Here is a 27,697-nt window from a genome sequence, read left to right as displayed (position 1 = left end):
ATCTACCAAGTTATGAGATATTGTTGGGGTTTGTTGCAGGGTTGTATAATAAATTTCTCTTTCATCCTGATAAATTACCTGCTGATTTTCTCTCCAGATTTGAAATCCTTTGCTTTGACTTTATGATACTGATAATCTCTGTCAGAGAGAGTTAAATCCACAATTTAAATAAATAAATTTAAATAAACAGTAACTCCATTAAACTCATCTGTTTTTACAAGACACAGTAATCAAAGTGAAGGCACAAAAGCTTATAAATTAATGTATAATAAATCATTATCAGAGGCTGAGTGCAGGATCCTTATGAACCTTCAGAGATAATACAGTCTAATTAAACTAAACTCAGTGAGACTGAGTAATTAAGAGCATGATTTTATTAAAGCATCTGACAGCAAATGATTCTTGCCTTGTGTTTTGCTGTTCTGTCCTGACTTTTATGAGAAAGCTGTCGTGATACTGACATTGAAAAAGTGACTCTTAGGAGAAATTCATCATGACACCAATGCTGAGCAGCCTTCCTCAGACTATGAAATACAGCACGAAGACATGAAGTGGAGGACTGAGCCTTTATGCCTGGATCAGTCCTAAGAGGAGAATATCTGAATGCCTGGATCAGTCCTAAGAGGAGAATATCTGAATGCCTGGATCCATCCTACAGGAGAACACCTGAATGCCTGGATCAGTCCCACAGGGGAACACTGGAATGCCTGGATGGATCCTAAGGGGACAACACTTGAATGTCTGGATGGATCCTACAGGAGAACATTTGAATGCCTGGATCCTACAGGAGAACATTTGAATGCCTGGATCCATCCCCCAGGGGAGCACCTGAATGCCTGGATCAGTCCCACAGGAGAACACCTGAATGCCTGGATCAGCCCTACAGGAGAACACCTGAATGCCTGGATCAGCCCTTACAGGAGAGCACCTGAATCCCTGGATCCATCCCATAGGAGAACATCTGAATGCCTGGATCCATCCTACAGGAAAACACCTGAATGCCTGGATCAGCCCTACAGGAGAGCCCCTGACTGCCTGGATCAGTCCCACAGGAGAACATTTGAATACCTGGATCCATCCTACAGGAGAGCACCTGAATGCCTGGATCAGCCCTTACAGGAGAACACCTGAATGCCTGGATCCATCCCCCAGGGGAGCACCTGAATGCCTGGATCCATCCTACAGGAGAACACCTGAATGCCTGGATCCATCCCCCTTGCAGAGCCCCTGTCTGGGTGTCCCCCATTGCAGAGCCCCTGTCTGTCTGTGTGTCCCCCCGTTGCAGAGCCCCTGTCTGTGTGTCCCCCGTTGCAGAGCCCCTGTCTGTCTGTGTGTCCCCCCGTTGCAGAGCCCCTGTCTGTCTGTGTGTCCCCCGTTGCAGAGCCCCTGTCTGTCTGTGTGTCCCCCCGTTGCAGAGCCCCTGTCTGTCTGTGTGTCCCCCGTTGCAGAGCCCCTGTCTGGGTGTCCCCCCGTTGCAGAGCCCCTGTCTGGGTGTCCCCCCGTTGCAGAGCCCCTGTCTGTCTGTGTGTCCCCCGTTGCAGAGCCCCTGTCTGTCTGTGTGTCCCCCGTTGCAGAGCCCCTGTCTGTCTGTGTGTCCCCCGTTGCAGAGCCCCTGTCTGTGTGTCTGAGCCCTCGCTGGCTGCACTCACGTGGTAGAGCGGCACGGTGTTGCTCTCGGCCAGGGAGAAGCCGAGCACGTCCTGCTGCCCGGGCTCCATCCTGATGCTCACGGTGGAGGCCAGCACCGAGGGGCTGATGGGGAAGCCGGGGTTCCCTGGCCCTTTGCCCTTCCTCCTGGACCTCCTGGCCGTGTCCCTTTTGCTGTCCTTCTGCGCCAGGGGCTCCTCCTGGATCACCAGGATCTTGTCATCGCTCAGGTAGCGCAGCAGCGAGTTCTCAGAGTCAGTGGTTGGAGGGGGAGGAAGGCAAAAAGAAACATTAGGAAGAGGAAACAAGCAGAGAACCATTGTATAGGCTGGGAATGCTCTGACAAAGGCAGGAATGATGCATCTGACTTCATGTTCTCAGAAGGCTAGTTTATTAGTTTTTAATTATTATTATATTCTATTAATAAAATAAAATAATAATAATATAATAAAATAATATAGTAATGATATGATATAGTAATGATATAGATATGATATAGATATATTAATATAACACAACATAACATAAAATAATATAACACAACATAACACAATGCAATATAATATAATGTAATGTAATATAATGTAATGTAATATAATGTAATGTAATATAATGTAATGTAATATAATGTAATGTAATATAATGTAATGTAATATAATGTAATGTAATATAATGTAATGTAATATAATGTAATGTAATATAATGTAATGTAATATAATGTAATGTAATATAATGTAATGTAATATAATGTAATGTAATATAATGTAATGTAATATAATGTAATGTAATATAATGTAATGTAATATAATGTAATATAATATAATGTAATATAATATAATATAATATAATATAATATAATATAATATAATATAATATAATATAATATAATATAATATAATATAATATAATATAATATAATATAATATAATATAATATAATATAATATAATATAATATATTTCAAAACTATTAATGTTAATAATATTAATATTATTACTATAGTTTCAGATTATTATTATTATTATTATTATTATTATTATTATTATTATTATTATTATTATTATTATTATTATTATTATTATTATTATTATTATTTAGAATTATAACTATATTATATTAAAGAATACTATACTGTACTAAAGAATACAGAAAAGATACTTAATGCTAAAAAGATAATAATGAAAACTCCTGACTTTTTCCAGAGTCCTGACACAGCTTGGCCCTGATTGGCCAAAGAGTCAAAACAACTCCCAGCAGAATGCAATGGAACAATCTCCAAACACATTCCACACAGGAGAAGCAAATGAGATAAGAATTGTTCTCCTTTTTCTCTGAGGCCTCTCAGCTTCCCAGGAGAAAAATCCTGGGTGAAGGGATTTTTCCAGAGAATGTGAATGGCACAGAGAACCTTTTTGGCTGGCCAGAGACATCCCTGGGTCCTGTTGAACTGGGAAAAGTCCTGGGAGCGTCCAGGGAATTGTGAGGGCTCTCCCTGCACTCCATTCCACATTTCACCACAAATGGTGAAAGGGAGCAGACACAGAAAATATTACTGGCTTGTATCATGCAGGGAGCATCTCTGGGACCATTCCAGACACCAGGATTGTAATTTCAAGGAATTTGACAAGCTGGAATAACGGTTTTAAGGAGATGTGCAGCAAACTTGGGCACAGTTTCAAAGAGCTGGCCAGGCAACAAGTCTGTTACTGTCTGCAGCAGTGAAATATGAGCTAAACACACATCAACAGATTTGGAATAAATCAGGAAAGGCTAGTGCCTTAAATGAAATTTATTTTCTCTTGGAATAGAAGTTTACTGAAAAAAGTAGTTTAAAATCCTGTATTGATCTTCAAGAATATAATTCATTTTTTTATCACATTTTTAGGAGTCAATTTGAACTCCTCTCAGCTTCCAGACCATGCCTAAAAGATTCTAAAAATAGCATTCAAGAATCTTCAACAGTCAGTGTCACAATAAATATGGTTGTATATTTGAAGAATATTCTTTTGAATTACATGTTTTCTTTTTGCCAGAGGAAATAAAGGAAAAAAGAAACTGTGCAGTCACTTTTCTTTCTTGCAAAGTTCATAATTCCCACTGGGATCAATGGAAGTTTCTGTGATGAGAACTGCTGGTCTGAACACTGACAGTACAGTTGCTGATTCCTGTTCCAAATTTTAATTCATACTGATCAAAATGTTCTCAGAGGATGCTACTTTACATCTGCAACATCACTTACTGTTTTCCAGAGCTGTGCAGATTTAGAACTGATTGCTTTTAACACATATCTGAGCCTTCAAAGTACTTTTCCCCTTGATGTTTATGTTTCTTTATATTAGAATTAAATTCCTCCTACTTTATACTAGAATTAAATTCCTCCTACTAAGACAAATTTTTAATTTTCAGAAACAGAAAAACACAGACACTAAACAACGAAGCAGGCTGGTTTATATCTTCTGTGACACTAAAAAAAAAAAAAAAGATTTTTTTCCTGTGATGCTCCTTAAGCAACAAAGGAAAAACATCTTGGAGAAGAGGAGAGAAAAAGAAATACTCACCTCTGCTTCCCCTCTTGTACATGTTCTGCTCTTTGGGCTCCCCTATCCAGCTGTACTCCGTGGGCATCGAGACTGGCCTCAAATCTCCTGCAAACAAGGAAAACCAATGGAATTTTGGAAGGCTGGGAATGGCAGGGTCAGCAGTGTCTGTAAATTCCAGGTGTGACAGAGCAGTCCAGCATGGGAGCTGTGCCTTCAGTGAAACATCCCAGAGCCTCCTCTTCATCACCCCCACCTCAAGGGAAGCACCGCCAGCTCTGGTGAAATTCCTTGTAAAAGTAAAGCAGATTACAAATTCCTTTGAAAACTCTGCTCTGTGTGAACTTCCTCAGTCATTAAACAGGTGTTGGGAATAGAGAGAGAAACAGATTTTAAGTGAAAATGCTGTAGGAAAAGTAGAGAGAGAATTAATACAGACACAACACACAGATCTGTCAGGGAAACATCAACCCCCCTGACCTGGGAAATCACAGGGTGGGAAGTGAGGGGATCTCATTTCAAGGAACATTAATTTCCACTGGCTCTGGAGGAAAACCTGGGGTTCAGTTTGGGGACAACAGCCAGCAAAGGAGATTCAGCCCCGGGGTTTAACCCGTGGGATTTCATGGCACTGGGGCAGTGGGACCCTGATGTGCCCGAGCCATTCCCTACCTGAGCAGCAGAGCAGGGATGGGAGGGCACCAGAGCAGGAACAGCCCCAGATCTCCTGAAAATCACAGGGGGGATATTTGGGGTGCTGAGGTTTGCCCATCTTACACTTTTGTGCACGCCATGAAATTTAGGGCATTAATAATCCTATGGAAAAATACATTTCATTTTCTGCCCCACAGCTGAGACTGCCTTCAACTACAAATGTAGGATTCAACTCCTAATCCTTAGAAGAACAATATCAATTAAGGAAAAAACTTCAATTAAAAAAAATCATTAATATAAAAAGATAGAGAAACAAGACTAAAAATTTTCTAAAAAGAAAACAGGAAGGCACAAAGCAAGTGAAGATCACCATAACCAAACTGAGCAGTTTTTCTGTAAAGAACAGAAAGATCTGAAGCTCTGAAGTGATTTATAACAAATACTGATGCCACAGCACAACAGACATCAGAAATAGAAATTCAGGACAGGAATCACATAAGGCAAATGAACGAGTGATTTTGTAAACTGCTTATTTCACTTCCGAGTCCTTTCCCAATGAAAAGTAACCTATAAATTGTTTTGACATTGCAGCTTGGATATTTTTCTGAGGAGCAAAAAATTGCTGTGTACAAGGATACCAGAATAAAGTGAAAGAGAAAAAAAATATTTATGATGCTTTTGCCTCTAACACAAAAATGGAAGAGGTTTGAAATGCATTGCCACAAGAGCTCTTTAGACCAGAGCATTTTAGAGGCAGGAAAAAAACAGAGTATAATGTAAAGTAAAACAAAAAATGCACTGCAAAGTTGTTAGAAACAAGCTTAATTTTCATAAATGCATTGGAAAAAATGCACTTATTATTTATCTTGTATCTTGCATGTAATATTCAATACCCATCACCTGCCTGAGTATCCATCCACCTACCAGCTGCACAGGAGACTGATTTCTAATAATGGCTGCAATCCTGCTAGGTCCAAGGCTGGAATTTTGGAGCAGTAGTTTGTGTCAGCTCAAGCAATAATGAAAGTGGCTGCTTGGCCATGAAAGGCTTCAGAAGTTTTATTTTCATTTCTTTGCCCATGGCTCTGTGGTTCCAGCCTCAGTTTGTTGGAGTTGCCATAAATCCTGTCTTTTTACTGAAAGACACATTGTCATTTTGATGATGGATGTCACCTCAGTCAGAAAGTACAAAACCTTCCACTACAGCAGAACATCATTTGCATGTCTGTTAATCAACAGATTAATTAAATCTGTATTTAAAAAAAAAAAATCTGGTGTGGCAGTCATTTTTGAGAGAAAGGCATATTTCAGAGACTTTAAAACCAAATTCCTTCTGGATTTCAATCCGAATTCTCCATCATAGAAATAAAAAAAAACCAACTTGTGTACTCCTGGGATCAGGCAGGGAGCCCAATATTTTAAGCCACCATGCAGGAAGAATTTATGAAAGCAGCCAAATACACCCATCTGGCTCCAATTTTAATCACAGTTAAGATTTCTCTTTATCTTTCAAATTCTGTTTTAAAATGATGTCACTTCCCAAGGAGATAAAGAGTGAACATTACTGGTCCCAAGATGGAATCCTGTTCCTCAGCATCACAGCTCTTTCAAGCACCAAGCAGATGACTGAAGCAGTTCCTAAAAATATCCTGCCTATAACAAAGATTTATTAAGATTTCCTCCCCTGAAAAGGTTCTGTGTGCATATACACACCCCATCAAGTCCATTTGACTTGCCACTTTCACCAGAAATCCAGCTGCAATCAGCAAATTACAGCAGCAGGAGGGAAGTTCTGTGTGACTGCTAAAAACAAGATAAATACCAAGAGCAGGAGGCAGAGAAGCTGCATTTGAGAGCATCCCTGGTGGCAAACCCCACACCAGACCCAGCAGCAGAGAATCAGGGACTGCAGGGCTCCAAGAGTTTTCTTTTTTTCCCCCCACTGTGCTCCCTTTCAGCTGCTGTTGGATCTCCCACCAGAACCACTCTTGGGATTCTTTCCCCTGAACTGCAGCAGGATTTTAGTGCCTGTGTTCTTCACTGACACATTTTCCTTTACTGCTCTGGGCTTCTGAGAGGTTTTCCCTGTCCTAAATTTCAAAGGCAAAAACTTAGGGAGTTGTTGGGGCTTTTTAATGGAATGAGAGAGAAAAAAAGATCTCAGAGTAGGGGAATAAAGGACTTATGGATGGCTTGCCATATATAAATAAATATCTGTATAGATCTCAAAAGATGGCAGCTACCCACAGAGAACACTGTGGTCTTTGCTTTCTCTGAGGCTCAGAAATAATGCCATTTTCTAAATCAGACATAATTCCAGTTTTCAAAAGAAACCTCCTATCTGAAATTTGTAAGCTTTACAAGACTGTCCTGCTGCCTTGAAAATAAAGCAACTGAAAGTACACAGCCCATACCCTGCTGTATTTCAGCAGTATTTTTCTCAAATTCATTAAACACCAAGCAATTCAGTTTAAGCAGAGAAGCAAAAAAAATATTAGCAGTTAATTTTCAACATCACCTTTTATATAGATCCATAAATATAGATCCATACACTTGTACACAAGCACGTGTGACTGCTCGCCTGTACACTCGACAGGGATTTATGCATTTCTACAGAAAACCAGAATTAATTACTGTTTAACAGCATTTTATATATTTAGGCATCCTCATCTTAAGGTTTTGAAGTACAGTTCCAGCACTAATGAGTGCATTGTGGGATGCTCCTCATGCATTTAATGCAGTGCTGAATTTTGGAGGGCCTTCCATCTTACAGACACTTTCACACCACGAGGCAGCTCCTTCACTGAAGTTTAACAGCCCAGAACATTGCAAGTGGAATAATCTCCAGGACTTTGGGAGGGGAAATGGAGTAAATAAAGATGCTGGCTATTCAAATAATATGAATTTAATTACCACTCAACGTTCTAGAGTGAACTGCAAAATAACTGTATGAATAACTTCCTCCTCACCAGCAATGTTAGTGTGTGGTTTTTCTAATTATTCCTTCACGTGAAATTCTGCTTACTGTTCAGAGCCAGCAGGTCAGAGTCTGGCAAGAATGACAGATCTGGGGGTGTTGCAGAGTTTGTAAATCAGGAGGTTGAGGAGGAGAGGAGCAGCCTACCGTGGGTGGGGGTCTTCTCCCTCCTCCTGACGCCCGAGGCTCTGCTCCTCTCATACTCGGAGCCCCCCGGGGGCCCTTCCCCCTCTATCAGCGTGTAGAATTTCCCACTCTCGTGCTCCAGGAAATAGTTTGGAGACTCAGAGCCCTTCATCCCAGACTTTCCAAACTTGCTGATGTCGTCACAGGACATTATTCCAATTTCGTCCCTAAAAACAGAAGATGATGGAGAAATGAGCCTTTCAAGGGAAACTTCCAGAATCCAACTGCCTCTTCCAAATGCTACAAATTTTAAAAAATCTTGCAATTGGAATGTTCACTTTATAAGGGAGGCAATTCAACAAATGTGAATTAACAAAACCATAATTAAGTCACACTTTAATTGTGAGATAAACATTCAGGAGTTTTCTAGGATCTGAAGGAGAACATAAGGAATGGTTTAATATGAGCATACAAGGGTTTCCCTTGCAGAAATGCTCAAGAATAAGATAAAAGTAGACACATAAAAGTGAATCAAACTAATTGTTTCAAGACTTCTTTAAATACTTTCTTGATTTAAGGCTAAACCCACGTTTTGCTCAGCTAAGTGAAAGTTAAGTCCCTCAAAACAGTGATGTGGTGCTTAATGTATTTTTAGCTCTTAATTTTATTAATTATTTACCTTGATGGTTGGGCTGGTGGTTTTGGTTTTGTTTCATAAATCTAATGAAACCAAAGTGTAAAATTTTATTTTTCAAAACCTCAATTTCTTTAGGACATAAATACCTGGGGCCATAAAGTCCTGACATAGGGGAGAGAATGAAAACGTCCTGGAGTGCAGAGTTGTCCATTTTTGAGGACATGCCCATGGTACTCGTTGGGGTTGTAGAGCTGCTCGTGGGGCTGGTTGGAATCACAGGCTGGAAAAATCAAAAAGGCACAAGAAGTATAAATTAATTTTTTCTGTGCTACAAGAAACAACAAAACCAGTGTGCATAATTTTAGGAATTTTGACCTCTTTTCTTGGATAAGCCATTTGTTTTAATTTCTGAAGTTTCTTCCAAAAAGGTGTCCAGTGAAACTCTAGACTTCAAGAAAGTTATGAAAGAAACTGATAAACGACCATTAAATTAATTTAAAAGCCACCTCAAGGGAAAATCTGAGACTCAATCAAAATATGATCTTTAATCAATGCAGAAAATCAATTATCTGAGGAGAAAGGACACACTGTATTAAATGCCATTAATACAGAAGTTAATTACAGAGCTCTGGAATACTTGTACTGAATGAAATGATTGTGTTGGTTTCAGTGGAAGATTTATTGTTAGCAAGAACAGAACATGATTTTTTAAGACAGCAGAATTCATTGTCCTTTGGCTTTATAGCCATGGTGATACCAATACATGTTCAGTGGAAAATAGCAAAGAAATAGAAATTAACCTAAACAATCCATAAATATCCTTTAAGATCTTTACTTTTTAAGCTTTCACATGGCATTGAACACAATTGTTTGATTCAGATGTCATAGAGAAGGTCAAGCCAATGGTCTGCAAGGACTAGAAGGATGATAACCAAATATGCTGGGCAGGATACAGAGAGATAAACAGAGAATATTTTCCAACCAAGGTTCAGTCTGTGTTGATACTCAAGAAATAGAAAATATTTTTATTTATAGAAGTTATGGTTAAATAGATACAACCAGCTTCCTACAGGTGGAAGGAAAACCCAGTGATTCAAAATTTGGATGAAAGCTATAAACACATTTATTTTCTAAATAAAATGTTTTCTGTCCTCCAGAGGTAAGCACTGAAATATTTTTAATGTGGATCATAAAGTAAAAGCAGTCCTAAATAAAAAAAAAAATGGGTTTTTTAATAAGAATTTTAGTCTACAAAGGGGTCAAAATTATATTAGTTCTCTATGCTTGTTGTTAAACTAAATAATAAATGGTGTAATTTTTCTGGATCAATTAGTTGTGACAGGAAGGATTATTCAAATTTGAAAAGCTCTCCAAAAAAGCAAAGAAAAACATACAGTATATGTTGTATTTTATTTGAATGAAGTTGTAGTGTGCAGAGCACTATTTGCCATTGCAAATGAAAAAAAAAACCACATTTAGTCCTGAGTGGAAAAATAATTAGAGAGTTTAAAAATTCAAATAATCTTCTACTATCACATAATGTCAGCCAGAGACAAAAGGGGAAAAAAAATGGTATCACAAATCTCACTGACAGATAATAGAGCACAGAACTGGCAAATGGAAACTCTGCTGTTGTTAATTCAGCATCAAGGAAAACCCTCTAAAGCAAAAGAATACTACAACAAGGCCAAGTAATAAATTTTATAAGGCCTCACAGATTCTGTATCATCAATAATTCATAAATTACCTATGTGGTATAATTTTAAACTTAATTATTGCAGAAAAAAATATTAATAACCTCTTTAAGTGCCTTAAGCAACAATAGAGAACATGCCAACTTTTAAATAAAACTTCCTGCTGTGCACCAACCTGAGGTAACAAATATGATTTCAAGTTCTTAAACCCCATTTCCTTTTTGCCTTCCCTAATTATGTACTGCTTTTGTTTTGGTTGTTTTGGGGTTTGGTTTTTTTTTTTACCAGCAGAAAATTGATTTCCAGAAAATGGAATGATTTCCATTCTATTGGAAATCAGAATGGAAAAATTGCTCCACATGTGGACATGTGAAAAATGAGAAATGGATAAATGGGGTGCAGCATGAAAAGAGCAGGTGCAGAGAAACATGGATGGATCTGGACCTGGAACACCCCAGGAAATCCAGCACACCCAGGTGTGTTATCCCCCTTTTGCTGAGCTGTTTCTCTCTCAATCTGCTTTCTCTCAGGCATTTTCCTGCAGCTGTTTGGTGTCCCTGTCCTGCTCCTCCCTGGCTGCCAACCCTCCTGTCTCTGCTCTGCAGGGTCCCATCTAACCCACGAGCAGCACAAACTCCAGAACCCCAAACAAACCAACAAACCAACCAACAAACAAACCAACCAGCCCAGAAATCCTCCTGCAATCCCACTGCTCTGGAAAGTGCCAAAGGCTCTGAGAGGTGAGGGCACTGCAGCCCACAGGAGAGGGAAGTGAGCTCACTGCTTCCAGCAGCAACAAGCTGTTGTGTCAGCTGTCCAGGAAGCACAGGCTTCAGTGGCATCTTGGAATTTCATCAGGCTGCTTCCAAGTCATTACTGACAATAATAAATAACACCAGATCCAGGTGAGAGCTGCGGGAAGCAGGCAAACCCAAAACCTGCCTGCTGAAACAGAGCCAGCTCCTGACGTTTGAGTTTGTCTCTGTGGCAGGAGGAATAAAGGATCTAAAACTGGTTTTCAAAGCCTCCTAACAGAATGTGCTCTTAAAGGAACGCTGGCAGGGCTGGTTTTGTTTTCCAAAAGGGTTTATATTTTTATTTAGATATCTCACCCCTCTATTCTCTGATACAGAAGGAACACACCCCAGGAAGGAGATGCTCCAAGCACCCTGTGCTCCTCAGGGGAGGAGACATCACAAACCCAGAACTGCTGAGAACTCCACAAAAGCAGCTTGGTGCACTTTCCCTTTTCTGGCTCCCACAGCCAAAGTTGCATTTTTGATGGCAAATCCACGCATGCAGTGTGCACAGCACACACTGCTCACTCTGCCACAGCCTCACATCCAGGGCTGCCTGCCAATGATGATTCTTTAGTGCACAAATATAAAGAGAGGATCTCTCTGGAAGCCCTGTGCAATTGCAATTTCCATTTTGCTGCCCCTGGAGGCTCCAGCTGAAGTTCACAAGTACATGCATGAGCATCTTGCCAGAGCAAAGGATGTTTTTCCTGCAGTGTTATGACAGAAAAATCCCCTCTGGGGGTCCCAGGGCCCCATCCCTCTCCCCCAGGGGCAGGTACAGAGACAGAAAGGTGGCCCTAAATCCCACTGTCAGCATTCCTGGGCTGCAAGGATTACACAAACTCCTTAAGAGAAGCCTCTGTGCAGGATTCAGGAACTCTGAGAAATGAAAGATTTAGAAAATGCCAGGCAGGGAGGAAATCTGCCTGGATAATCTTGAAGGGTTTGCTTTGTTTCATTAATTTAAAAATCCTTCAGAAACACGTTCATGTATCCTGTGACCCAAGCAAAACAGCTCTGAGAAGCTTCCACATGATGAAGTGCATCAACTTCTTACAGGGTGTTAAATGGCATTAGAGACAACCATCAGAAGTTACTGACTTACTGGCAAGCCTTCCCTTTAAAAATGACATTTTGAGTTCAGTGTTTCTGCCAGTTTTTCCTGCTGTAGGAAGAAGCAGCTCTGATGTTCACAATTATCTTTTATTTTTTTGCATGAGCAGGTTTTCAAGGAATGAATACACAGAAAATACCAGAGATTCTGTCATCCCTGCTGCCAAAAACCCCAACTGCACGAGAGGTGCACAACAGGAGCAGGGCTCTCCTGGAATTCAATGGATCTGACACACTTGAGCACAAACAAGTAGGTGACAGACTGAGAAATGATGGAAACAGGGAGGCACTGCTGCCCCTGCCAGGCAGAGCAGGCACTGAACCTTGTTCTTCATAAAACTTTCTGTAAATGTTCTTTCCTTGTCTGAATTCCTGCCAGAGTCACCAAAAGGTGGAGAGAACAATCTGAGCATTGCCCCACTCGTTTATCCCAGCACTCTGCTGCAGAGGGGTTTGGGACAGGCTCCTGTTCCTTCCATTGGAAGGTAAAATCCCAGGGTTTTCTCTGGAATAAAGGATTTACCAGGACATTGCAGCAGCCACCTTACCTGCAGTGCCAGAGGCTTCCACCTCACGTTCTTCAGAAGGGCAGGAGCAGAAACCAGGGTGTTCTGAGGACGTTTTTTCAAGGTTAAAATCACTCCATTTGGGTCTTCCCACAGTGCATTTACTAGGTTCTTTAACTGCCAGCCGACCTAAGGAAAAAGTCCATAATTGAATTTTGAAAGCTTTCCATTTCAGTTGAAATGTGAAGGAAATGTTCTGTTAACCAGCAGGGTCTATTACAACCTGCTCCTTGCAAACACAAGCAGTTTCTATAGACCCTGTTGCACTGAAATCACGCTGCTGCAGCTGGATTTTTATCTTTCTTTTCTTTAGCCATGTTCCTGAACAGAATAAGGCAGAAGTGAACACTGTTACCCTTTCAGTAACTTGTGAGATCACTGAACATTTTAAATCAGAAGATGAGGTCTAGAAGTCATGAAATCATTTCAGTCTGGGCTCTGAGTTGCAAGAGGGAGTGCTGAGGAGGAAGCCAGACTGCGCTGCAACAACAAATGCAGCGTGGATGTGAGAGCTGCAAGCCCCTGACTGGAGATAAATGATCATTTCTTGGTTTATCTGTCCAGCCCCTGGGCACAGCTGAGCCTCCAAGTTACTGTAAATTGCAAACAGAGCCATAAAAAAGGGAATCACTGGTACTGTAAGGATGTGCCACTCAGAGAAAAAAAAATACTTGGAGACATTTCTTAATCAACTTGATTATTTAAATAGGAATCGATGGATTATTATATTATTATGAATTATTTATACACAAAGGCAGAAAATGTATTTTTAGGGCTTTTCTCTTTCCCCTGCCTTTTCTGTCCCACTCACAGCAGATTTTTAGAGCAGTAGTTCATGGCCATGGCAAAGACCTGCAGTAAATGCTGAGCAGAGCTGCATGAGCAGGAATTGGGATGCTGTGTCCACACAGCAATTCCCAGACACAGCCTTGCCAAGGCAGCTGCATCAGCCCTGACATGAACCTGGGAGAATGAAAGTTTAGTGAATCCCAGAACAGCACCAGCACCAAAACATGCCAGCAGTAAATATCTTTATACTGGCCATGTCTGACCTGTCAGGGTTCACTAATAACATTTCAATCCTAGTTTCTCTTCTGACCAGAGTGTGAATCCCCACTGCTATTAAAGAGCAGGACAATAAATTATTTAGGTGCTCAGGCACAGGGCAGTGTGCATTGTTACATCAGGTGGAATCTGTAATGACTTCCTCTTAGAGGAAGAATAGATCTGATTACAGAAAAAGGTGAAGGGAAAACAGAAAACAACCTCCAAGAGATTGGAACTAAAATGCTCTTCTAAGGTCTGGAGAGAATTTGGGATGTGCCTGTCAGGTTCCAAGCTGCCTCCACAGTGGACCAAAGCCAGGATCCCACTGGGAGCATCCACCTGGGGCACAAGTGCAGAAGTTGGAATTCCAAAAAGGACTTTAAAAGCTTTTAAAAGTTCTGTTCTATTTTTAATGCTGATGTTCTATAGAAAACTTGCTAAAAATGCACTGGCCACGGGAAACCAGACACCAGCAGTAATTGTAAATAGGCCACATCCAAACAAATGCAAGGATGGCAGCTTGCATCCCAAAAATCTCCTCCAGTTTGGGCTGTGTCTATAAAAGCACCATATATATATTTTTTTTCCCCTCTTTTACTCAATTATAGAAATCAAATGGAACTCTCTTTGATTTTTATAGATTGATGTAATTTTCAGATTGCCGAAATCCTTAGAGTTCCATGGGCTCCTTTTAGAAAAGACTGATAAATAATTAAGGGAAGGATAAATTATTCCAATGAGAACTTTAATGACAAAACCATTAAATACCAAGATCTATCAGAGCACCGTCTGCAGTCATTACTACTGGGCAATGATAAAATGCTCTCAGGAATTTGGACAACTTATTATAAATTGTATTGCTAAAAATAGCTTTGAAAAAAGAGAAGTCATTACAGTGGATTAAAAATCTTAGTTGAAAACCAGTCCTTGAGTCAGATTTTGACATTTACTCCTAAAGAATCAGTCTTTAAAGGAATTACTGACTTCTAGCTCTGATAAGATGCATTCTCCACAAAGGTATTTTGCTCCTTTAAGATTTTTGGCACATACAGTCAAAATTGAATTCTACAAAATGGGTTAGGATATTTCAGAAAGGAAAGTTAAATTAACATTAGAACAATGAAGAAATAAAAAAGACCAGTGTGATACTTTTCATTTTCCTCCATAAATGAAAATGGATGCTAATTTAGATGCTAAAGATGGCAGAAACATGGAAGAATGCAGAAGAATTCACTCAAAATGGTCAGAGACAGATGTTTGAAATTTTCATAGTTTACAATTAAGATTGCCACAGTCATTCATTTTTATTTGTTTGTACATCCTCAGTGTTGAATAAAGAGCTCCAGGCAAAAGAAACCTGTGGACTCCTGTCAGTAGTAAAGGATTTGTTAGTTTTCTCATAGAAACTATGTGGTGGAAAATTAAGAATATAGTAACTTTTAAAAAATTAGTTAAAAAAATATTAACTGCTGAAACAATAAATTCCTTTACCAGGAAATTCCACAATGCTGAGGTAATTAGACCCAAACCTGATAATTTTGTAGCTGGGACTCCTTAACTAATATGTTGAGAAAAACATGAAAAGCATAACCCACTTTCATTAAGAGCCAAGCAGTGTTTTTTAGTTCTCCAATATCTTCTTTAGACTCTCCTCATAATGACTTTGCTCCTTCTCATTCAGAAGATCTGGATTTGCATGAATGGGATTTGGAAAGCATCCTCCCTGCAGTGGGGATTTCAGCATTGTTATAATTCCCAGCTCTGTTCATGCTGGAAAAGCACCTTTTCTCCCTTTTCAAAAGAAATCCTACCTGCCTGGGGATGACTCACTGCAAAAAATTCCTAATGCTACAGATGGACACAAAAAAGTTAAAAATTAGTGCATTTTTGGGTGGGTGTCTGCAGAAGTGCATGATATATTTGTCTATGAAAGAGAACTGAGAAAACAGCAGAACTCTGGAAGAGGGTGGTGTTTATCAGAGGATTCCAGAGCAGTTATTCAGCTCCCTGCCAATGGCTTCCCAACTCACTGTACCTATTTGCTGTGGTGGGAATTCAGAACCAAGTTTAGCTCAGATGGTGGAGCTGGGTGTGCACAGGGGACAGAGGCGTCTGTTCCTCCCTCTGCTCTCCCTGACACTTCTGGGGACAAGGCAGGAATGGGTTCCTCAGTTCCCTCACTGCCTTACCAAACCCTGCCAGGACTCTGAAAAAGGGAAAGTTTTAAGGAATACAGAAATACTGAGTGTCCCTCCCAGCAGGAAGGGAGCTCACACCTGAATTTGCCTGGGGGATTTGTGCCTGCTCTGCTCCCTGCATCGCCTGGGGTGGGGAGACACAGAGCAACAACCAACAGGAATTTAAATCTCCCTTTGCAGGCATTTGGGCTGGAAATCAGTTGTGCCAAATATTTTCTAAATATTTATATCCTACTATATTGCACACTACCTGAAAACAAGTAATTCTGCTCTGACTGCAGTAACCCCTCCCAGGAACCAGGACAGATGTTTCCCCTCATGACTCTTCAAATACATAAGCAAAGCCATCTGGATATTTACTTGAACCTCCAAAGTTTGACCTCTCCTCATATTTGCATTAAAAAAAAAAAAAAAACCAGCTGGTGTAAACCCAACTTTTTTTAAGGAAGCAGACTATAATCTTTTCATATTTTAAGTAATTCACTTTGCCTCATTAGGGAATTAATCAAGGGAGCTGGTTTGATTAAGATGGAAATCAGAAATTATTATTAGACAAAAATGTGCTGGAAGATCATAAGACTTTTCTGTCACTGAAGGGGAAGCTCGTCATTAACACCTGTAGCTGATTCACTCTCATTAATATTCGAGCTGCTCCTAACAAGAATTGATGATTTAAAACCAAATGTTCTCCCATTATCTTACAGAGTTATTTTCATTAACTCACGGAGAAACACAGCAAGAATCCAAGAAGAAGCAAGATCTGCTGCTGGAAGAGAGGCTTTGCTGAGCCTTTCTGAAAGGCAGGGTCTGGAGAATAAGTAACATGTGGCACTTTGTTTGGAAACAGAAGGACATCTTTTGGGGAAAGAAGTTCAAATTCTCATGACAGCTTTTGTCCTTTTTTTTTTTTTCCCCTGCTTGCATTTCCCAACACAGAGTGTGCTGCAACACAGATGGTGTGACCTGGCACTACATTTACAGAATTACCTCCACCTAAAATGAGCTCTCATTAGGACTCATATTTATAATTCAGCAAACAGACACCGAGGGTATTAATTCAATGACTGTCTTCACACAAATAAATTAGTGCTGAAATGATTTCATTGTGCCAGGCTCTTGACACACTTAATTTCAAGCATGTAATTTGACAGTGAGCAGTATGAAAGGGCATTGGGCTGCTGATCATGTACTTAGAATAAAGTGTATTTGGGCTTTGAAGGGACATTTTAAGGTCGTTTAGTCCAACCTCCCCTGCCAGGGGCAGGGACATTCTCCAGTGGGTTGCTCAGAGCCCTGCCCAAGCTGGCCTTGGACACTTCCAGGGATCCAGGGTCAGTCACAGCTTCTCTGGGCACCCTGTGCCTGTGTTTCACTGAAAAAATCCCTTCCTTACATCTGATCCAAATCTCCCCCCTTTTCAGTGCAAAGTTGTTGCCCCTCTACAACAGACCCTACTAAAAACCTGTCCCCATCCTTCTTCTGTGCCCTTGAAAACACAGGATCCATCACTCCAAAGAACACCCCCAAGTGTGAAAATGCAACTCCTTCAGTTCAAACCTGCAGCTGTTTCAAGAGAAAATAAGAAACAAGTAGCACAACAGATTTATTACAGATAGTCCTGTGCCCTCTTGCTCTGGCACAGCAGTGTTTTATGCCTTGAGGATTTGTTTCTCTTTATTGCCTCTGTCTGTGGAGAAAGAGGAATTCTGTCTCAGCCCCAGCTGGCTGAGTTAACCAAACTGAAATCCTTAAATAATTTCTCTTCCTATGAGACGAATGACACATTTTCCTTTTTACCCATGACATTTTTTCAGTGCTCCTATCTACCTGAACACCTTTGATAGCTGTAAACGACCTGGAGATCACACACTATTTCAGACAAGATATTACTAATGTCAAGACAATGGTATCTAAACTCAGTTTCTCCTGGAAACCTGTTCCTGATTAATTCCAAGTTCATCTTTGCCATTTTCAGTCACATCAGCTCTGTGGTGCTCAGTTGGTTTGGGATTAATTACTACATTCTGACTCCTGGAGTCTTGCCAGGTGCTCCTGAGTAACATCAAGCTTTCAACAGGAATTACTAAAAGCCTTATTATTGCTCTCTGTCCTATGAAATAACCTTCAAATCCTAACCCTCACAAAAAAAAAAAATTACAAAGAATAGAAGACAGAGAAATTCAGTTTTCCCTTGTTTACAAATCACTTCTCTACCCAGAAGGAGATAAAATATTTTACAGGTGGTGAGGTAGATGGATCAATATTTATTTGATCTCCAGTATTTTCATTTGTCTGAAAAACTACCTAAAAAGGAAAATTAACACCATTTAATTTCCATAAGTTTATGCTGAAAAATGATTACAATATAAAATCTACTATTTAAACTGAGCACCTAGAGAGTAATTGTTAATTTTGCAAACAAAGAAGTGCTACAGTGGCATCTTCAGTACTTCTGTAGAATTTTATGGGAAAGGAAGTAAAAAATCTACAAGGCACTGGCAGAATTGGTGCCTGTTGTTGTATTGTAGGGAAAAATAGAGAGTTAGGGTGGCAGTAATTTAGAATGTATAACTTATTCTTAAAGTTTCTTACACTGTTTTATTAAAATCTTATAAGCAAGAAGAAGCAGAAAAGCAAATAAGGAAATTGGATAATGATTAAATGATCTTAACAGCCAGTGGTGAATTGCCTGTTTTAATTAATTTCTTGCTTAAAGTACTATTATTTTTTCTTTGATCTTTGTAATTGTATTACAGAGTGTTCCTTGGTTAGAGCAGATTCCATGTGGAAAAGCTTTTATTTCTCACTTTTTCAGTTGTTGCATTATATAATTTGGAAGCAGCTCTCCTTTAATACCTCCTGAACACTTTTTAACTCTCAACTCCATAGAAAAGCTTTTGGAAAAATGAAGTAAAACTGTAAAAAGTTGTGCCCATTCCCTGGGGAATCTGTTCTGTGCCCAACCATCCTCTGCAGGGAGAACTTTTCCTGGAATCCACCCTGACCCTCCCACCCTGGAGCAGCTCCAGGCTCTGCAATCTCATTTTTACTCTTTCAGCACCACAGTTCTGCCCTACCCACGAGTGAAGCCTTGCCCTGGACAGCTCCATAACTCCTGTGAGAAATGCAGAGGAGATTTAAAGAGGTTTAAAGAGGATGCTGAGGAGGGTCATGCATTAGGATGACAAACTGGAAGCGCTCAAATTATCCACCTTACTAAAAAAAAAATGTGACGAGCTAATTTGATTGCATCCTGAAAATACCTAAAAGAGAAACCTGCTCTCCAGTTTAAGAGATAAAAATACATCAAGATCAAAGGACTGGAAGCTTATGCCAGACAAATATAGACTACAAATAAAATTACATTTTCCCCCCCAGCAATGAGAATAATTAACTACCGGAGCAATTTATTACAGGTTGTGGGAACATCAATGAAAGTTTTAAAACTCAGATGATCATACTAAATGAATATGAATTTTTCTAGAAAGTACACTGGCCTGGTTCAGTCAAAATCAGATTAAATGGTGCTGGTAGCCAGCTATAGGATTGGAATCTGCTAAAAGAGATCCATACTTTCTCTGCCCAGGGAACTATTTCCAGCAGTGTCAGGAAAAATGACATTTTCTAATCATCTTCACAACAGTTTCTTCCAAACACATTGTGTTGAAAGATTTATATTTGGTATAATACAAAGTATTGGTACCAAAATGCGACAGAAACATCAACCTTAAACAAATGTCTTGGTTAGGATAACCAAAATAAAATCTTCTCTGGAAAACCTGTGGGGAAACCAGAGATCTGCAGGTTCTCTTACCCCCCAGTCATTGTTTTCAAATGGGTTACACCCCTTTTTATGAGCTGGTCGTGCTAATATTAGAATTTTGATTATGTGGAAATTTAATGAGCTGTTGCCTTTTAATAATTCCAGTCCACTAATGAAAATAATGCTAATTATAAGCAAACTATGGATCATGCTAACGTGGTAACTGGGGGAAGAAGGAGCACAGCTGAGGGTGCTTTGCAGCAAGGAGTGCCAGAAGTGACACTTGAAGATCTAAGGGATATTAAAATATTGGAACTCCTAATCCATGAGGGGTGGCAGTGGGACACACACCTCTGAGCCATGCAAACCCTCCCTACTGCTGCCTGATTTTCCAAACTGGAGGCACACTGAGACTTTCCCAGCCATTTCAAAGCAAGAAGAAGTTTCCAAAAGAACCAGTGCCATTTATCTCTTTCCTTGGCTTGTTAGAAACTTCAGAATGAATAATTAATTTATTATGGGGGGGGATATTTTTAGAAAAAAAAGTCTTTTATGGCACTTGACTCAGCTGTTGGTCCTGTGCCCTCAGGTGGAAAGGGATTACAAGTATCAACCACCTTGAGCCTGCTGTAATAACAGACATGGAAAGAGTTGCTAAAAAAGCCAATTCTTGAGAAGCTGAATGGGGGATTTCACCTATGGGAGTAAAGATTAAATCAGATCTGTCACTTGAAGAGTGTGTTTGATGGAGAAAGCCAGCCTAATGCATATTTCAGCTTGTAGCTATGACAACTCTCTAATACAGATAAGAGCTGTGTGTTGCATTAACATTTAAAGTGTAAATGAATAAGTTATACTTCTTTTCAAGAGAAAATATTTGCTCTCTAATCATAAGATTTTAATAGCCAGACTTTCATATTTCCACTTCACACAAGTGACAGACAGAAAGAGATTTCTTAATTTTGCAGCTGCCGTGTCTGGAGATGGGGTTCAGCAGGACAAAGTGAAATAGCTAAATTAGGAGTTCCTAAGGAAGTTACCATTGTCCTTGTCACTAGCCTAAGAAATAATAAATACCAGTGTTCCTTTCACCTGTAGCTCCAGCAACACTGGAGCTATTTAAATTATATTTAAATTACATACTGCTACACTGAGGTTCAGCATCCACCTGCTTATGGGGATCTTAAAAATAAACCTCCATCCAAGAATTCCCAAACCCCAACCCTGGTGGATTTCTATCAACACTTTAATCATTTTTATATCTTCCCCCCAACAGATTCAGCATACATGGCTGTTACAGCACTTCTGCATTATTAATCTGGATCCTGCATTAAACAGAATGCAAAATTCTGTTCAAGAGGAGAAGCTAAAGCAGCTGGCAAGTGCATAATGAGAAGTCTGAGAACTTCAAGGAAATATTCTTGGATCTCCTTATATAAGAAGAGTATGATGTTGAACAGCAGCTGTGCAGAATGTAAATTTGGCTTAATCCTTCTGGGCTGGTTATGGACTCAATTTGGGCCTTTTCTTATTAAGAATAAGCAGTGAATATGATGCTTAAAAAGACATAAATAATAATAATATAGTTGGGCAAAGAAGAATTAGTACTTTTTATCAGCTTTTTTACTTTTCTGTACCGCAAAGCCTGAGCACAGATTTTCCAAAATACTTACCACAGTTTGGTGGTTGACCTGGATCACCTCATCACCAGCATGGATTTTCTTACACTGGTCAGCAGGAGACTGAGGACAAGACAGAAAAATTCACTTTACAGGGAGGATGTGAAGGTGGAAGAAAAGAGCAGGAATTAAAACAATGAATGCTGAAAGAGGCAAGAAAGCTGTGCCTAAAGAAGTCTTACTGCTGTCAAATAATAATAACTGGTCATATTCATAAGGAAAAATATTTTTTCTGATAACATTTGATGGAGTAATCTAGAATTCCATTTGCCATTCCAACCTAGAATTCCAGCTGCCACTTGTGGCCAGACGAGCTGTTTCATTCTGTTTAGCTGAGCAGCCTTGTTGGGAATACCCTGGGTGAATTCACATCTCATGGAGTTAAATCTGTTACAGCACACCCAGGACAGGGCTGGACCGGGTGTGGGACAGAAATCAGGGCTCAGTCCTCTCCAGAGCAGTCACAGCTGAGGGGAACTGAAGATGCTCTGCACACACAGGGTATTTATACCTTCAAATCCAGCTCCAGCACTCCCAAGGCAGTGCTAAATGAACCATTGGAACACAGACCATGGCAATTTACAGATAGGAGTAAGGATCTTGCTCTTCAGGAGACTTTATGTACACACACATAAAATCACAATTCTTATAATTTCATAATCCTGGAGCTGAAAAACTCCCTTACCCTAAATATAGCTTGTTCTGAGCAGATGAAAATGGATTAAAACCCATTGAGGAACCACTCAAACGTGGGCAACTGCTATTGTACAAATAATTTTTAGAAGCTTTGATGAAATCTTAAATCTGTGAGAGAAATCGGGGTCATTCAGGAGATCAGCAGGCTCGGGAGCAGAGAGCTGAGAACTCGAGGCAAACAGTTTGCACTGTGCCCTGGTGTTCTGCTGACACAGAGCACACCAACCTGGCACTCAGGAGGGAAATACCACAAAGAATTCAAGAGCTGAGACCTCACCTTGGAAAATAAACCCCAGTGGAAGCTCCTGTTCAGCCAGGAGACACGGACAAGGGGGAAGTTTATTCGAGAGATGCGGGGTCAGAGAGAGGAGAGGACTGAGTGCCCCTTGCCAAACTGCTGAAACTTTTAAAGCAAAATAATCCTCCAGAAACAGTTTGAGCTCCCTGCCAAGCAAACAGGCTCCTAAGAAAGGCAGAAAAGGAGCCACTTGCAGCTGGAGGGGGGGGCCTGGCTCTAATCCTGCTGAAGAACTGCACAGAGAAAAAGCTGCTACCAAAACGTAGCTGAGCTCCTGGATAGCTCCTGGTGCCAGCCTGAAACATAAATTGTTAAACACAAAAAACACGAGCCACGTGTCAAACACAAAGGAAGAAAGGATTTATCTGAACTGAAAGTGATGTGGAGAAGTTCATGGTCATGACCTCACTGCAGGCAAGAGCTCCTCAGCTGCGCTGTCTCCAGCCCAAAATCCCACTCATTCCTTTTGTGAATGGAGGTTAAAAACACGAAACATCAACAAATAAAAGGAACAAAGAGAAGGGGAGGCAATACAAGAAAAACCCAAATTGCCACTGACAGGGAAATGGCTGCAATTATTTCTGAATCAAATACCAGAGAGACTCATCACCCCCAAGGGCCAGCCCTGCTCTGGGAGCAGGAGATGGCATTGATCACCCAAGGAGCAGCCAACAGGGCAATCAGCCAGCCCTGGACACGGCGATTCCCAGCCTGACTGGGCTGCTCCAAGCACAGCTTTCACCTTCTGCCCACTGCTGCTTCCTCATTCCAGCCTTTCTGTGCCCAGTTCCAGCCCCTCACCAGCCTGACCTCTGGCAGGGCTTGGGTCACTCTGGGCTGGGGGCCAGTTCTTCATTCCCAGCCTTTTCTCTGCTTCTCCACTCCCAGCCTTTTCTCTGGTTCTTCATTTCCAGCTTTTTCTCTGGTTCTTCATTCCCAGCCTTTTCTCTGGTTCTTCATTCCCAGACTTTTCTCTGGTTCTTCATTCCCAGCCTTTTCTCTGGTTCTTCATTCCCAGCCTTTTCTCTGCTTCTCCATTCCCAGCCTTTTCTCTGCTCAGTTCCAGCCCCTCACCTGCCTGTGCTCTGGCAGGGCTTTGGTCACTCTGGGCTGGGGGCCAGTTCTTCATTCCCAGTTCTTCATTCCCAGTTTTTCATTCCCAGTTCTTCATTCCCATTTTTTCATTCCCAGTTCTTCGTTCCCAGTTCTTCGTTCCCAGTTCTTCGTTCCCAGTTCTTCGTTCCCAGTTCTTCGTTCCCAGTTCTTCACTCCCAGTTTTCCATTCCCAGTTTTTTTCATTCCCAGCCTTTTCTCTGGTTCTTCACCCCCTGCCCCTCCCTGAGCCCTGGCAGGGCTTTGTTCCCTCTGGGGGTCTCCAGAGCAGCCAGACCCCACCCCAGCCCCTGAGCCCTTCTGCTCTACAGCAAACAGGATTTCACCATTTCACCCCACCCTTCAGGTGGAGGATGTGAAGACCCACCTGGCTCCAGAGCCACTTTCTCCTTTTCTTGGAAACTTGTGGAATTTTGGCAGCCCAGAACAAACAGGTGACAGAAATATCCCTGGAATTCAACGTGACTTTAACAAACTCTTTGGCTTTGAGTGGCCATGAGAGGAGAGCAGGGAGCTGCAGGAAACACCCCCATCCATAATGTTGAACTTCAGCTGAGCAGCAAAGGCCTGGCTCTCTCCTTTTAGCTGCTTTCCTGACTTGGATGAGGCTGAGCTAATTAAACACTGGCTCTGAGGTCAATTATCCCTTCAAAAGGAATGAAAAATCAATTTGCTGAAACACCAGAAGTTAAAGGTCTTTGAAGCTGGTTTATCTGCACATGTGATTACACTTCCAGCAAAACCAAAAAAAAAGGCAATTTCTTCTGGTGGTGTCGTAGCAAAAAGTTTTGATAGTCCAAATTAAAAAAAAAAAAGGCTGGTAATTTAGTATTGTAAATATATCAATATTTCCCCTACAAAGTGCATTATATTTCTGAAATGAATTAGAATTACAGTAAAAAAAATGGATTAATTATAGCATGAGTAATTCAATCTATGAACATAATCTCTCCAACATAATCAAGATGGATCAGTCATAATTTTCAGCACCCAAGATATACATATAGTTATTTTTAGACTTCTAAATACTGCCAATGGTGACAATATAAACAAACAAATTTCAAGTTTAATTTGCATTAGAATTGTCTTCCCAAATTGTGACATACAAATCATCTGGCTTTCCATGGGTTTGCACTGACAAAACCCACATGAATACCACTAAATGTATATAAATCAATTAAAATATCCCACATGGAGCTCACCCATATGGGCCAGCAGAGCACTGGCACTTGCCAGGCAGGATTTACATCTCACAGAGCTCATGTGATGCTCCTTGGGCATCAGCAATCCATCACTCCAGTACCAGCTGTATAAAATCTCAAGTTGTCACTTGCCCAGCTCTGAGCTCTGGACAGACCCGAGCCTGAGTGGGAGCAGTGAGTGAAAGATGAGAAGCAGAAGGGTTGTGTTAAAAAGTCTGTCACAGTAATTAGATGGCAGCAGTTGAAGTAAATTTAATTATTCAAATTTATAATTGTGACCTGCACGTTAAGGAACAAGGAGGATGTTTAGAAGCTGAGCTGTTGTTCCTGTCACACTCTTTAGTGCCCCCTCAAACCTCACACAGACCTTTGAGCTGCAAAACTCTCTGAGATTTTAGTTCAGGTTTTTTGATGCGTCTGGGGCTTGAAATTTATAATTGATCTCTTCCGTGTATTTACTACAAATTATAGAAAACATAAAATATAATGTACTTAATATAAGTATATATTGTGTATATACATATGTATTGTATTGTATGTATTGTATATATATTGTATGTGTATGCATATTTATATATATATATATATAATGTACTTAATATAAGTATGTATTGTGTATATACATATGTATTGCATTATATGTATTGTATATATATTGTGTGTGTGTGTATATATAGTATGTGTATGTATATAAATATATATATATATAATGTACTTAATATAAGTACAAAGAAACCCCTTTTGCCAGAGAGAAAGTGTGGCAATGTTGTTAGAAAGGGCTATTTGAGGAGTCACTGAGGGCAGAATTTTGAGAATTTCCTTTATTATAGCATTAGTTATTGATAATTTCAACACAGTGGGTTTTCTACGTCTGTGTTCAAGGGTACTAAGTCTTTACAAAGGTAATATGATGCATATATATAAAAAAGGAAAAAAGATATTAATAAAAAGGGGCTTGGTTTAAAGCAAGATTACTTATTACAAAGTGCACTGCAGATACACAGAAAATTTTATGCATGATGAAAGTATTTTAAAATAAAGAATCTTACATTTTCTGTTGTTCCTGTGATTACATGTAGTCCATCATATGTTGATTTGATATACATTCCCTGGAAAATAAAGAGCAAAAAGGGTAATTAATATTTGTAGGAAACAAATACAGGACATTTGCATGATAATTAAAATAATAGATTTGTTCTAAGGACCATAACATTTGAACAGACTGGAAGGAGCTGTGGTCAATTAACATTTGCAAATCTAAGTTTAACAAATCCATATCAAGACCACTATAAATAGCAGAGTTTTCTCACTTAATGCTTTTTTAAATTCTAAAGTTTGTGAGCAGAGTTCAACACGGAGCATCAGCATAAAAACTTGTGTCTACTCAGTATTTGAAACATTTAACATGATCTCTCTTTATTACAAGTGACATAAAAGAAGTATTGAAGCTGAAAGCATGAGCAGGAGTAGTTTTTACCCTTCAATGCCCCATTTTCAGAGTTCCTGATTCAGTAAAAACGAATCCAGAGCCAAACAGAGAAAAGACAGGAGCCAGTGCTCATATTTTCAATTTATGGGGAAAATGAGCTTGGTGAGCTAACAGGAGCTTTGTAATTAGTCCATCAAGAATTCTGCTTCAGGGAGGAGACTGCCACGATGGAAAGGGACAACCAGAGCAGGATCTGTGGAGCTGAGCACACTCAGAGCCCCAGGGCAGGGAGGCTCAGTGGCTCCTGTGCTTCCCTCTCAGGAGCCAGGTCAGAGCTTCCCCTCCCTTCCCACAGCACCTTATCCATCACATTTGGAAATCTCATTAATCCAGTTGGTACCTTGTGCTGCTGGTTTGTTGTTCCTTCAATAGCTCTGCATCACCTTGTGCTGTCACAGCCCCAAAGTTGAGAGTCCCCAGCAATAACCAAGAACATTTTGTGCAGAGAAAGCAATTTCCAGATTCCTGAGTGCTAATGGAGATCCTCAGGCAGGGTGGGCACACAAACACCACCTCCCAACCCCTCGAGAAAACCCCAAAACCTAAAATCCCTACAAAGTTAAGGTGATAGTGCTCTCTACGAGTGCCTAAACTGGAAGATGGGATGGAGCCAAACTCTTCCTCACAGTGGGAGGATGAGAAGCAAGAGACAAGTTGGAACTTGGGTAAGGAATTTTTTTTTTTTTTTCAGGCTGGCAAAGCTGTGGAATCTCTGATTTGGAGAGGATCAAATTGTGACTGGACGAGGCCCTGAGTGACCTCCTCCAGCTGGGTCTGTTTGGATTTTTCATGGGAAAATGAAACTTCTGCATTAAGGTAAACTAATTCTAATTCAGCAAGTTTTAAATGTGTTGAAATCTTAAAAATAAAGATTGCCCAAACCTGATTGCTGGCTGGATTCTTAACTCTATTGCATAGGAAACTCTGCTTTATCTTTCACTCCCCATCTCATTTGTTCTCTTAAATCAGTCTACTTTATAAACTGCTTCATTTGTGAAAGCCAAAGATCCAAATTAAACATTGCCAGTCTTGAAATCAGCTTCACAAAATGGAATTAGCTGGAAGCAAGAAGCTGCTGGTGAACCTTTCAGAATTTCCTCCTTGGAGCTGTTTAATTTATCAGTGTTCGCTGTTCTGCTGTCCCTGTGGTCCCTTCAGCAGCTAAGGACAAAGTTCTTTTTGCCAACTCAAGGACACAAAACAGGATCCTGGAAAACTGAATGTTCCCATGGACAATGGGATGGGGAATCTCCACTAAAAACCCGATTTTTGGGGATTTTTTTGCATTTAATTGGGCAGAAATTTTGCCCATCTAGTGTGAGTTATGCTGAATTTCCACAGTGAACTTTTCACAAGAACATTACACAACATTCCTGCTCTTTCAGCACTTGGTCAACCTCAGGAACACATTTCCAGCCACATTTTAATGTCAAATTTAATATCACAGTCCTAACATCCACTT

At 40.3% G+C, this 27,697-nt stretch overlaps 1 protein-coding gene across 1 annotated transcript in view; it reads right to left on the bottom strand.

Moving 5' to 3' along the window:
• The window catches only part of LOC311158000 (connector enhancer of kinase suppressor of ras 2-like), a gene marked incomplete at both ends in the record, with an annotated part of 163,244 nt that overhangs the window by 38,147 nt on the left and 97,400 nt on the right, over positions 1-27,697 (bottom strand). The window contains 7 exons of the mRNA XM_084213090.1: positions 1,650-1,903; positions 4,205-4,291; positions 7,962-8,167; positions 8,724-8,857; positions 12,733-12,879; positions 21,432-21,500; positions 25,796-25,855. Coding sequence (XP_084069216.1) covers positions 1,650-1,903; positions 4,205-4,291; positions 7,962-8,167; positions 8,724-8,857; positions 12,733-12,879; positions 21,432-21,500; positions 25,796-25,855 — 957 coding nt within the window. The remainder of the gene's footprint in view (positions 1-1,649; positions 1,904-4,204; positions 4,292-7,961; positions 8,168-8,723; positions 8,858-12,732; positions 12,880-21,431; positions 21,501-25,795; positions 25,856-27,697) is intronic.

This window comes from Fringilla coelebs, assembly GCF_963513975.1.
Source record: "Fringilla coelebs genome assembly, chromosome: 11".
NCBI classification, from domain to species: domain Eukaryota; kingdom Metazoa; phylum Chordata; class Aves; order Passeriformes; family Fringillidae; genus Fringilla; species Fringilla coelebs.
Note: the sequence above shows the minus strand (reverse complement) of the source record. Positions and strands in the feature narration are given on the sequence as shown.